The 13,939-nt window shown below is 40.6% G+C and overlaps 1 protein-coding gene across 18 annotated transcripts in view; it reads right to left on the reverse strand.

Annotated features, from left to right (window-relative positions):
* ANK3 (ankyrin 3) overlaps positions 1-13,939 on the reverse strand; it is a 511,843-nt gene that overhangs the window by 125,099 nt on the left and 372,805 nt on the right. For 12 of the 18 annotated variants that reach the window (XM_055137437.1, XM_055137440.1, XM_055137434.1 and 9 more), the window contains 6 exons: positions 10,643-10,741; positions 9,032-9,130; positions 8,846-8,944; positions 8,136-8,231; positions 2,586-2,658; positions 2,377-2,439 (listed from right to left, as the gene is read on the reverse strand). In XM_055137437.1, coding sequence (XP_054993412.1) covers positions 2,377-2,439; positions 2,586-2,658; positions 8,136-8,231; positions 8,846-8,944; positions 9,032-9,130; positions 10,643-10,741 — 529 coding nt within the window. The remainder of the gene's footprint in view (positions 1-2,376; positions 2,440-2,585; positions 2,659-8,135; positions 8,232-8,845; positions 8,945-9,031; positions 9,131-10,642; positions 10,742-13,939) is intronic. The other 6 variants (XM_055137439.1, XM_055137442.1, XM_055137438.1 and 3 more) reach the window with 1 other exon arrangement.

Here is a 13,939-nt window from a genome sequence, read left to right on the forward strand (position 1 = left end):
CACCTGGAATGATCTCTGAGCACAGTAAGATGTGGCTCAATACAAAAAGAAAAAGAGAAAAAGCACAAGATAAAATCATGTAACTTACTGCTACAAGGCTGGAACTGGAGGGCGTCAGGCTGACTGGAGTCAGTCATAAGGAGAAGGGCAGAGACAGATGGATTGCTCTCATATGGGGGACATAAGGAAACTTAGTAAAGGAGTGACATGTGGAAAAGGCAACAGGCTTAGACTCCAGAGCGGAGTTTAGTAAGGGTGAGGGACTTGGGGACAGGTGGGAGGGGACCACCAGGCATAGGTGGCAAGAAGAGGACACTCTGAAAGTGGGTGTGGTGTCAGACATTGTATATATGAAATGACTACAAGAAAACACTTAGCGCCCCCCAAATTTCATACATAGCTTAAAGCAAGGACCAATGAGTTTAAGAAAAGATACAAAGATAGTTAAAACCTGCCTATTGATCAACAATTACAAGCAGAGAAAAATCTAAAGGAAATAGTCATTTCTAGTTATACATTTTGATAATCTTCAAATGAAGAGAGTGAATTTTTTTTCTCCTTTTTAAACTTACTGTATTAACACAGGCAGGGTAACTATAGAATGTATTCACACTTGGCCTCATATCAAGGCAGATATTTTGTTAGGAACCACCAAATTTTGGTCTCTGGCTGTCATATCATATTTCACAGTAATTTCATTTTAGAGAACATGATTCTGGATCATTTGTTTAATCTATACACATGTGTATATGAGAACACCACTTTACTTCTATCTTTTGCACAGAAGAAATTGCTTTCAGGGATAGACTGATAGTTCAATGGCCTGAGCACAGGCTTTGTATGTGGGGGGCCTGGGTTTGATCCCCAGCACAGCACAATCCCTTTAGTACCAAGAGAGCGATTCATGAGAACAAAGCTGGGCATAGCCCCAAGCACTGCCAAGTGTGACTCCCCTGCAAAAAAGGGGAAATTTCTCGGAAAAAGTTTTATAAGAGGTACTGAAATGTAATAGGACAGCCAAGCATTTTCCTGTTAAAGTCCTAAGGATGATACAAATATTACCCATTTGGGAATAAACAAAGTTAAACATATAATTGATGCTTTCTTTAGAGAGGAAAAAAAGAGTAAAACCCTTTAAAGTTTACTGAAACAACATTTACAAATAGGGAAAGGGTCCTCCCAGACCCCTCAAATGACCACAGGGCTTTCTAACAGAGCTGTTAAGCAGTCAAAGAGAAAGACAGTCACTGGACACTGGAGAAAGTTAGTGACTGGATCAGGAAGGCTTTCCTTGTCTACATTTCTGAACTTTGTACAAATCAAGGATGGACTGAAGAATGAGAGCAGGTAAGGATACCTAAGATCAGGGAGAGACTGCAATACTAGGACTAAGCAAAGAAGAAAAGGTCTTGCATGGTGGCAAATGAGGGTAGCAATGAAACAATGTTTTGGAAAGTCAAATGATAGTAGAGAGAAGCAGAAATATAATTTATATTCTTCTATAAGGAAACATTTCTTTCAGTGGAAATTTAAGAATTGCTATCTTTATCCTATCTACTGTGAAAGTGCTGGCTTTCCAATGATCTTTCAAACTTTTATCAATACATCTATATATCAGGATCAGGTCAAATTTATTGAGTTTTGTTTTGGGGTCACAGTTGGCAGTGTTCAGAGCTTGCTTCTGGCTCTACATTCAGGATTCACTCCAAGCAGGGTGTGAAGGACCATCTGGGGTGCGAAGGATGGATCCCAGGCCAGATACATCCAAGACAAGTGTCTTCTACCTCTGTCCTATCTCTCCAGTTCTAAATGTATTGATTTTTAAGTAACGTGGAACACAAATAGTTTATTTTAATCATGTGAAATACAAATGACGTCATTTATACTTTTTCCCTTTCATAAAACTGCTACTGAGATGTACCTACTAAAGCAATTTTATTCAGGTTGAATTTTAATGATAAATTCAAGATCAAAATCTACTTTTTACGATACAGCTGCCAGTAATCCTTGGAATGAGTACTTGGCTGTTACCATCTCTTACATCTTAGAATTTCTTTGAGCTATAAACATTGATCAATTTTCCCTTTCTAGAGTTTTAGATGTGAGGAATAAAAACATCAATTTTACACATAAAGGAAACATATAGAAATAATTAGTGACACTTGCATTATGAAGTTGGAAAGAGGACTTAAAGGGTGGGTAGAGTCCCTAGAGTCCAAAAGAAGAATCAGCAATACCAAAGTTACATTGTTGAAATGATGAATTAATTGTTACAAGGGAAAATGAAAAGTTAGTAACTCAAGGAAGTGTTACAATTCAAAGGGTGGAAGGTAAATCTGGTAGTTAAATTTCAACATAATAAAAATTGGCAAATACCTTCTTCAACATCTGAGAGATATTCGCCATCACTGAGCATTTCAGGGGTGTTGGCTTTACGCACTGCATGATTTAAGTGAACAATGTTTAAGTGTGTGAAAATGCATCCTCTAGATACCACAACAAAACACTTTTTTTGCACTAAACTTTTTTTTTTAGAATACACATACACAATCTCAATATTAGTTTGAAAATATCTTTTTTCCTACCTTCATCATCAGACATATCAAGTACTTCATTCATCGTTTCTGGAACATTCATTTTGTGCTTCTCTGTGACAGTCTAGTAACAAAAAAAGCACTCACTTTAGTAAGAGCATATTGTACCTTCTATATGTATTTCTTTCTCAATTTGTCCAGTGGAGACCCATGAATGTGGCTCAAATGATAGGGTGAATGTCTCACACAAACTGGTTCCTGAGTATTTTCCCCTCCCCAAACTCATCAGCTGGTTTCTTGTGGGACTTAGCTATTGAATATTCTAAGACTTACATACAAAATGATATCAAAATTGTCCTCACCATATATAGTGAAGAAAAGAAAAAATTCTAGTGACAAAGTGTAGCTAAGTTCCTAATAAGGCTTTCCACAGGTTCTTTCTACTTCACTCCAAGACTTTTTTCATGGTCTTATGCACCTGCCACCTCTCTATTTAAAGCCTAGACTGAAGGGAACTCATTAAGACAACAAATAATAATCTTACTAATAATGCCAAGTCAGCCACATATTTTGTCTGTTCCTCCCTGTTCACATTTTAATTCCTAAAAATGTGAAGCTGGATATATAATTTTTGTAAGTGTGTGAAGAAAATATTTTAGCAATAACAATGCATCTGCAAGATCATTTTTTTTTTTTTGCTTTTTGGGTCACACCCGGCAATGCACAGGGGTCATTCCTGGCTCATGCACTCAGGAATTACCCCTGGCGGTGCTCAGGGGACCATATGGGGTGCTGGGATTCGAACCCGGGTCAGCCGCGTGCAAGGCAAACGCCCTACCCGCTGTGCTATCGCTCCAGCCCCTGCAAGATCATCTTAACCTCTGCCAAATTTTTAACGATGGTATAATACAGAACAAAGCCTTACGGAATCTTTCACTTATTCTTTGTAACATTTTTTGTATATAGATTCTAAGCGTCTGAGTTACTGACAGCAATCCTTATAAGAAAATTTATTGACTTACTATGCTTACTTATGAGTTACTTATTTATAATAACATAGCTGCTTATTATTATTGTTACTATAGCTTAGGGTTGCATCCTTCAGTGTTTCACACCCATAGATCAGCACCTGCTCTACAGATTAGTTCACGGACTGGCAATTATAAGCCAGGCTGCAGACCAGCGGGTTTCTACCTCTTTCCATGGTTGAAGACCGTTGGTTTAGGTAACATGGTTATGTTTATACTAGTGATGTACAAAGTTACTGCACTCTACCACTGCAAAGTATATGACAATTTTATTGAAATACTATTCTCCCCCTTAGTTCTGAGAATATGAAAGACTCATGGTGTGGGAATATTAATGCTCATTTAGATAAAACAACTGAAAGGTCTTGGCTGTGGTGTTTTTTTTTTTCTTCAGGTTTCTGGATCACACCTGGTAATGTCCAAAGGCCACTCCGGCTCTGCACTCAGGAATTACCCCTGGAGGGGCCTGGGGACCAAAAGGGATGCTGGAGATTGAAGCTGGGACAGCCGCATGCAAGGCAAGCACCCTACTCACTGTACTAGCTCTTTAGCTTCTATTGGTTTTGCTTATTGTCAATAAAATTTTTTTCTTAAGTCTTTTTTTGGACATCCCAGTGACACTCAGTCTGGCAGCATGGGCTGGATAATTCAATACCTGCGCCTTGGTAGTCACAACAGGGTCACTTCAGCAGTCCTTGGTGGGGGTTATCGAGGCCACAGCCAGGGGTGCTCTTCTGTCCATTTGGGATGGAGATTTGACTCTGGCTCTGGTCCATGCCAGGTGTGCATGCTATCATTCAGGTAATCTCTCTGGCCTCTTACTGTACTTCTTATAATACTTGGCATGTTATTTATACTCTCACTTCTTTGGGGTGGCCTAGGTCACTAGCGTTCAGGGCTTACTCCTGGGTCTGCACTATATGACTGCTTGGGGGATCATATGCAGTGTTGGGGATAGACCCGGGGTTGGTTGCATGTAAGGCAAGTGCCTTGCCTGCTGTACTACCTCTTCAGCCAGACTGTCACAGTCATTTATCTGGTCCGGGATCCCATCCAGATCTTTTGTTGTCATGCCTCCTTGGGCTCCTATGATTATGAAAGTTTCTCAGTTTGTTTTCAATGACTTTGAGAGTTTCTGTTGTGTAGTGGCCAGACATGCCAATTAAGAAAAACCTTCAGCTGAGAAAGGTCTGGTGTTTTCTTTGTGACTAGCAGGGTTCATACATCCTTGGCAGCAAGACAGGAAAGTGCCATTTTATTACATCTTGAAGATATATCCAATCAATACAACTTCTCAGGGTTAATGTGACTTTCTCAGTTTGCTGAGGCTGTGTTTGTCAGTGATTCTATTCCACCTTTCTGTAACAGTTTTCTTTGGGACATTAGCACAGCGGGTAGGGCATTTGCCTTGCATGCAGCCGACCTGGGTTTCATTCCTCTGGCCCTCTTGGAGAGCCTGGCAAGCTACCGAGAGTATCCTGTCCGTATGGCAGAACCTGGCAAGCTCCCTGTGGCGTATTCGATATGCCAAAAACAGTTACAAGTCTCACAATGGAGACATTACTGGTGCCCACTCAAGCAAACTGATGAACAATGGGACGACAGTGCTAGCGTGCTATTTCTTTGGGAGTGAAGCCATTATACTAAACCCATACTTACGTTGTGGAGAATCTTGTTCCATCTCTTTGGGGATAAAATATTTTCAGAGATTACTTGATACCACTGAGCCTGAGGAAGTATTTTTTCATATTTATTTAATCATATTTTTACTTCCCTATAGATTCACAGATATTTTTAATTTATATTTTTGCTATACATCAAATGCCATTTTATTTATTGCTCAAATTGTTCCAACTTTGATCTCTGGTAACTATTTCAGTTCATTCCCATGGACCTTTGCAATTTCCTAGTTATTGCTGAATGTTTATTTGCTTATTTATAAGGGGAAGCTCTTTCTCCTTTGGCACTGTTAGTTGTTCTAGGCTCATTTTCTGCACCAGTTGTAGCTTTAGTCATTTTGCCAAGGAGATCTATCCTGGTTTCCTTTATTAGAGGAGACTATTAACAATCAATATCTAAGTGGTACATGTTCTCTGTTATTTCTAGTGAACTGAGTAATTTAAACAATGCAACTTTAACAGCTTCCTTCTTATCACTTTTAATAGCAGTTTCTAGTCATTCAGTTTCTTCCCTACAAGTACAATAAATGTAGTGGCAATTCTGAGAAAGATGCTTTACTTAAGGACATTATATCCATTGTACTCATATGAAAGGCACATTGTTCTTCTTAAGAGTTTTTTGAAAACTGAAGTCTGCTTCTGGAGACAATGGCTGCTGAAGCCCCTGTAAACAGACTGTGTAAAGTTCCATTATGGTGGAGATGTGCCATGTTTATTTAGCTTAAGATCAGAGATTCCACTAAGGAATTGCATCAGTCTTTTCCTTTTTTAGACGGGGAGAAGGGAGGTGGGCCACACCTGGAGGTACTCAATGCTTACTCCTGGCTTTATGCTCAGGGGTCAATTCTGGAAAACTTGAGGGACCATATGCAATGCTGGGAATCAAGCCCGAGTTGGCCATATGCAAGGCTTTGAAGCTTATTTTCTTTTAAAATAAGCTATTTGGGGCATTTCCAATAAGTGAGAATATAATTTTCATTAAATCAAATAGATCTGTCTCATTTTTTCCTTTTAACACTAAAACCCAAGATTTAAATATTTATCACAATAAGTTCCAGTCTATTGTAGCATTGCAACACAGGGGCACTGTTTAATGCCTTGTCCTTCTCATTCTCTGCATACACAGAAGGCTAAAACCATCACCATCATCATCATCGTTTTACATTATTCTCTGAAGAGTAGATAAAATGAAAGTTAAGCTGGGCTATCTGCAATCAAAGCATGTGTTCTAGCCCTTTAAATTACCTCCCTATCACAAGAATAAATTTTAAGGTAAAAAAAATACTCAAGAGATAAAGACATTTGGAAACTTTTATTTAATATTAACCTTTCTGGAAATGAGAAATATGCCCTAGTTGATAAATACTGCTTTTGTCCATGAAGGACTGGAGCGATAACACAGCTGGTAGGGCTTTTGCCTTGCAAGCGGCCGACCCGGGTTCGATTCCTCCATCCTCTCGGAGAGCCCGGCAAGCTACCAAGAGTATCCTGCCCGCAGGGCAGAACCTGGCAAGCTTCCTGTGGTGTATTTGATATGCCAAACACAGTAACAATAAGTCTCACACTGGAGACATTACTGGTGCCTGCTTGAGCAAATCGATGAACAACATGATGACAGTGCTACAGTGTTTTGTCCATGAAAGCTATTGTTTTTCTATTGCAAGTTACAAAACCTTTTCCTTGTGATCACAGGATTATCTAGTATCCAAAAGTTTTTATATAACCAATTAACTCAATTATTAAGTGGTCACAATACCTGATTGTGTCTCTCTCAACCCATGTTTTTATTTATTTAAACTTAAAAAAAAAACCTTTTTATCAAATCACTGTGGCACAGAGGGTAGGGCATTTGCCTTGCACATGGCTGACCTGGGTTCGATTCCTCCATCCCTCTCAGAGAGCCAGGCAAACTACTGAGAGTATCCCGCCCACATGGCAGAGCCTGGTAAGTTACCTTTGGTCGTATTCGATATGCCAAAAACAGTAACAGCAAGTCTCACAATGGAGATGTTACTGGTGCCTGCTCGAGCAAATCGATGAGTACCGGAATGACAGTGCTACACACAACAGTGCAGACAGTGTGAATCACTGTGACACAAACTCTTACAAAACTGTTCATGATTTCAACCCACGTTTTACACAAAACAATCTGCAGGTGCTGACTCTGCATTCCCTCATGATGGAAAGAGGTGGAAGAGAAAATGTTTCAGTCCTAAATTTATAAGGTACAGAGTCTATCTTGGGCCTCAGTAGTGAGTTATGAAGTCAAGAATAATTCAAATAAGTCTCTGATATGGTGCAGTATCTGTTCTTCATTCCAAAGACATCAAATTCTAATGCAAGTTCAAAGGTGCCAGATGTCATTTTAGGGAAAGGCAGGCAGATCAACTCAAAGGGTTTGAAAGCATGCTTTGAATCTGGGAGCTCTGAGTACAATCTCTGGCACCATGAACCCCTGAATACTACCAGAATCATCCCAGTACTGAGGTAGGAGTAGCCCCTGAATTCTGCTGGATGTGACCCCAAACCCAAAAACCATGAAGGGAACGAACTTAGAATTTTCCAACTTTCTTACACTGCCAAAGCCGAAGATATGAAAACATTCCTATCCTCATGTCATAAATACTTCATTCCAACAAATGAAATAAGTTTTACAGGGCACGTGAAACTCTGTAACTACATGTGCAGATAGATATCTTCAATGTTCTGAATTTTTGTAGTTTCAGAAATGAGACTTTTGCTGTGCAGCCTACTGGCAGTAAGGCAAGAGACTTTGAAACCCCAGTGCTTCCTCTGTGAATGAAGGTCCTCTCTGAAAAGCCCTGGAAAATGTACGAGGATGAATACGGTGGTGGTGGGGGAGGGGGTAGTAAAGTCCTACAGCTGCTACTTACCGTTGTGGTCATGATCTCTTCCGTCACGACCTTCAGGGTGTCGACTACTGAGATGTAGCCGAGCCGCCGGGCAATGGCCAGGGCTGTGTTCCCATTCTGGCAGGAGAGGAAGGCAACAGGTCATTAACATGCTCCCCACGCTTGTGTCTGTGTGTATCCATACGTTTTAGGTTGGAAAAACATTGAGATGAGATTCCTTGCTGTCCCATTCCGTTGTCACAAACAAGGCTCTGTTTCCTCAGGACAAACCTTGTAACCTTGCCTGAAGCCACCAAACCTGTTCCTACTCATGCAACAGACAGAACTGCCTCTGAACAGAACCCAAGAGGCATTTGACTGTTCTAAGTGATCAAGGAAACAAAAACGCCTTTCTTCTTATTTATGTACTTCTTACTAAATGACACCGTAACCAGCAATTTTATTTTCTTTTTTGGCTTTGGGTCATACCCAGCAATGCACAAGGATTACTCCTGGCTTTTCACTCAGAAATTACTCCTCGTGGTGCTCAGGGGACCGTATGGAATGCAGGGCATCGAACCTGGGTTGGCCGTGTGCAAAGCAAACGCCCTACCCGCTGTACTATCGCTCCAGCCCATAATCAGTTATTTTTAAAGTGTGGAACACCAGCCTTCATCACACTCTGTGGACAGCTCTCAGTATAATGACAGAGTGCTCATCTCCTCCCTGTCCTCCTAACCCTTAGGTCTTACCACAGTGAGTTCATTGGGGGAGGCATTGTTCTGAAGTAAAACGTTGATAATATGCGTGTGTCCCTGTTGGGCTGCTTGGTGCAATGGTGTGTACCCATTCTGCAGATGGAAGAGAGAAGATTGAGTCTTACTTCCTTGGACACAAAATCAATTCTTTTGATGGATGCAATGGAGAAAGGAATTTACCTTCGTTTTGGCATTCACTTTTGCAGAATGCCGAAGCAGAAAATTAACAATCTTGATATTTCCATAATGGCAGCCCACATGTAGTGGTGTGTACCCCATCTGGAATTAAAGAGAAAGATAAACATACCACTGGTGATAGTTTTTCTAAAAGAAGCAAAAATATATATTTGTTCCCCTGGAGAATAATCTCTTCCAAAGACAACAACAGTGACAAGAAAATGCCCTTGATAATTCACAGTCTTAGGTATAATTAGTAATATCGCCTTTCAAAACTTATTCTCATAACTTTTGAAAATCAAAAGGAAAGATGAAACAATAGGTAACCAATAGCCTAGAGATATTGAATGCCTACTTTTTTTTCCCTTTTGTTTTTGTTTTGGGGCCATACCTAGCAGAGCTCAAGGGCTACACCTGACTCTGCTCAAGAATGATCACTGGTGGTGCTGGGTGCTGGGAAACCACATTTGGTGCCAGGATTTGACATGGGGTCATTACATACAAGGTAAGTGCCTATTCCTCTCCAGTCTTTTAACAACATGGAAAGAGCGTTGTTAAAAGATCAATGGAAAAATGACCTCACTGATTTTAAATCACTGGTCTATCAGCTTGCTGACAGCTGCTGGTGACCTGCAGGGCAGGTGCTGTTCCACTGCAGGGGCAGAAGGGTTGAGGAAGGATGCCTAAAGAGCTGATTCTGACCGCAAGCTGAACCATCGCTGCACCCACACTGACAACCTGTATGTATGGGAGCCCGAGTTCTAAGCCCTAAAGCTGCTTCCTGCATAAAGAAAATCTGGCCTTGGTGTCTACTCTGCAGGGCTGGTTCTTAGCACTGAAGATCTCAAGAGACTCAGGGTACTGAATGGGTAATTGCATTCAGTGTAAATTGAATAAAGTGTAAAGGCGTGTGCTCTCTCATACACACACACACACACACACACACACACACACACGTTACATTGCTTTACTGCTGAGTTACACCCCCGTCCTCAGAATAATGAACACAATTAAGCACGGAAAAGAAATATCTAGAGAAAGGAGATTTATATCTATTTATATGGCTCTTGGATGATTGACAGAAACATCATTTCTCTTTTCTGCATTTGAAATTGTATCATTATAGGAGATTAGCGATTTTTCTCATTTTATAAAGAGCCATTTTCGGGGAGAAACAGACGAAGGGGTGGAGAGAGGGGGTCTAGTAAGCACATATAAGGATTTAGCAGGCTAATAATAAATAAGCCTTAACATAGCCTTTATCATGGATTATATCTGAAAGATCACAAATCACTGACCAAAGTTTCTAAAGGTGCCAGTTTTAGTCACCCAAACTAAGAAAGATACAAGCTTTTACTCTCTAGCCTGAAGGATGGGTCTGTTCTACCAGGATAGGTATACAGAGGCCAAAGAGCCCAGCGTTTTAAAAGCATCTCAGACAGCACAATCAGAGACCCTGGTATGCCCTACATAAGGGACATTTGAAATACTATGTATGAAAGACCCTATGTTAGATCCCACCCTCCTCCGATATAAAACTGGCTGCACTTCCATATAGGAGTCACCTGTATGAAAGGTGACCTAAAATATACTTGGTCCATTCTTTCCTTTTACCTTTGTCTGAGCATCCACATGTGCCCCTTGGTTGACCAGAACTTCAGCCACATTCACTCTGTCTTCTTGAGCAGCCAAATGGAGTGGGGTCAGGCCATTCTGCAAAGTCAAATTATAAACATCTTATAGGAGGAAATATTCTACACAAAGGCATGTTTCAGGCATGGTTTTATGAATTCCAGGAAAGTACAAAATGCCCAAGTTCAAATACCAGCACTGTACCAACACTGTTATCTGCCAACGTACTTAAACACTGACAACATCCTCAAAAGAAGAAAAGAACTCAAATTTCTCTACAGGTCCCAGAGGCAGCAATTATTATTGCTTTTGACTTTGTGTAAGGGTTTTCCCTGATTGATCCTTCCCTTTGCTGAAGATGTTCGGTGATGACAGGTGTGTCTACAAGAGGTGGGTGGTGGGTGGTGGGTGGGTCTCACACACTTGGTTGTGGTGCACAGTAGGGGGTGCTCTGTTTAGCTGTAGTGCTTGCACACATTTGGGGATCCCAGAGTGCAGAGTGGCTAAGCTCAAACCTAGCTTGTGGGTTGACAGTGTTGAGGGAGAAGGGGATTTGAGGTGATCTTGGGCCTGCAAGGCAGGAATTCTACTGTCCTGTTATTTCTCCCTGCCCTGAGTTTTTTGCTTGTTTGTTTTAATCCCAGGCATTATTCCTTTTACCTGATACTTCGTTGTTCATCTTTTTATTGGGGAGCGGGGGTCATACCCGGTGATGCTCAAGGGTGACTTCTGGTTCTGCATTCAGGAATTACTCCTGAGAGTGCTCAGGAGACCATAAGGGATGCCGGAGATCAACCCAGGTCAGTTACATGCAAGGCAAGTGCCTTATAGAACTATGCCTCCGGCCCCCATGTTCATCTTTTTTTTCTTTTTTAAAGATAATTTCCTCCCGTCCTCACAAAATTCTGCAAGAGTTTTGGTGCATTTACCAATGAAACTAGCTTTAGCAAATGATATAAACATAAAACTTTATAAATTGACTACTGACATAGGATGGCAATTTTTTTTATTAAATACTAATTCTTAAAGCATCTTGACAAAAGTTGTTCTGTAGGTTGTTCCTGGGCAATACAGATGGCCCATGAAATGTAATATGAATTTGGTATCATAAAGACTTTTCAGATCATTTAGATGGCATATGAGCTTAATAAGATAGAATATTTTAAACTGACACAACTGTATAACTTGCAGGTATGAAAGTAAAGAATCATCCTTTTAAAGTCCTCTGAATTTCTACATAATAATATTTAAGAGCTGCTGTGATATTTCCAGATTTATCATTTTGCCATTAGAAGCACATGATCTAGTACATTGAGTTCTGGGGACTTCTTTCTTCCCCTCCCTCCCTTGACACCTATGCCTTGAGAAAGTCAGTTGGTTCTGTTTGTCAGAGGAGAGGGGTGCGTCAGCCAACACCTGGAGAATACAAGAACTCATTTCAAAGTTGCTAACCATCAAATAAATTAAATGTCTTAGGAAGAGCTGCTTGCTCTTGACTGTCAAGTAATTGAGAGAGAGAGAGAGAGAGAGAGAGAGAGAGAGAGTGTCTGTGTTTGGTTTTGGGGACTATTACTGAGCTGTGCTCAGGGATTATTTCTAGCTTTGTGCTCAGGGATCACATCACTTCTGGGAGGGCTCAGGGGATCATGTGTGGTATCTGAGATGGATCCTGGGTTGTCTGTGTACAAGGCAAGCATCTTATTTGCTGTATTCTCTCCAGCCCCAACATTTTAATAATGTTTATAGAATTCTGGAGGAAGTGCACTTATACCGAATAAAGGGGGAATGTGAAAAGGAGGAGCAATGTAGACTCTTGAAGTCCAAAACAAATTAAGTTGGGGCCAAAACTGGCACTACCTTAAAAACACTGACTAATCAGTGAATGATGTTCCTTGTTCTCTTTAAGAGGAAACTAATATTTCCAGCCATCACATTTTGTCAAAGTGTCACATTCTCCTATTCTGAGTTTGAGGCTTCAAATATTCTGAAGATACTGAGTGATTGTTGGCAAAGCTGGGAAATAGATTCCAGTAACTCCTCAACTCTGAGGCGTCCTCCCCTCCCCTTGAGTCACACCCACTTTCCCACATTCCCATGCCAGCCTCACCTCCTCTACCTTACAAAGACCTCATTGTGAAGCCCTGGGCACACCTTCCAGGGCTCACCTTCACGAAGAGCATCATAATCCTGCCTTTAAACTGTTTGCTTGTCTGTCTTCCTGAAACTGCTGTCAGCTTGTTTAGGCAAATATTGCATTTCTAATTTTACATAAGCAGCAGGTACACCTATCAGTCAAGTGAATGAGGAACACAGCGATCATGGTGTAGATAAGACAGGGCAAATGAAATAATGAAAAATATTTTTTCATAGTAATGGTATGGGTTAGCAAAGACTTTTATCCAGGTGGGGTGGAGAAGATATTGGGCATCAAACCCAATGCCTCATATATGGAAGCTATATGCTCTACTATTTAGTTACAAACCCAGTTTCTATACCAGGATATCTTAAAAAACCACACCATGATTCAAGCAGTCAGTGTGGGTTCAGAAATTATTAGCTACTCTTTTATGGAATACCAACAACTGCCCATTAAAAAAGAGGCATCTATAGTGCAGGGGTGGCTTTGTAATGATGACAAATAATTTTTTTCTTTCTTTCTTTCTTTTTGGATCATACCCAGCAATGCACAGGGGTTATTCCTGGCTTTGCACTCAGTAATTACTCCTAGTGGTGCTCAGGGGATCATATGGGATGCTGGGAATCAAACCTGGGTTGGTCATGTGCAAGACAAATGCCTTACCTGTTGTACTTTTGCACCAGCTCCTGACAAAGAATTTTCAAGGTACAAAAAAGAAACATTGAAAAATTCTCTAAGTTATTTTGGTCTTCAGAATTTACTGAATTACAACTTATGGATTGAATTCAGTACAAAGCAACTTTTTCCAAAATTGTGAGAAGTTCAAAATTAGCAATTATCGGGGGCTGGAGCAATAGCACAGTGGGTAGGGCATTTGACTTGCACGAGGACAATCTGGGTTCGATTCCTAGCATCCCATATGGTTCTCTGAGCACCGCCAGGGGTAATTCTTGAATGCAAAGCCAGGAGTAACCCCTGTGCTTTGCCGGGTGTGACCCCAAAAGCAAAAATAAATAAATAAACAAAATTAGCAATTTTTATTTAGAAGGTGATGAATGTTATCTAGTGAGTCTTTGTGATGTCTCTGAAAATTAATATTTTCCAACCAGATAAAATTGAGGCTCTGAGAGCTCTCATTATTA

The sequence above is a fragment of the Sorex araneus genome, chromosome 5 (genome assembly GCF_027595985.1).
Source record: "Sorex araneus isolate mSorAra2 chromosome 5, mSorAra2.pri, whole genome shotgun sequence".
Lineage (NCBI taxonomy): Eukaryota > Metazoa > Chordata > Mammalia > Eulipotyphla > Soricidae > Sorex > Sorex araneus.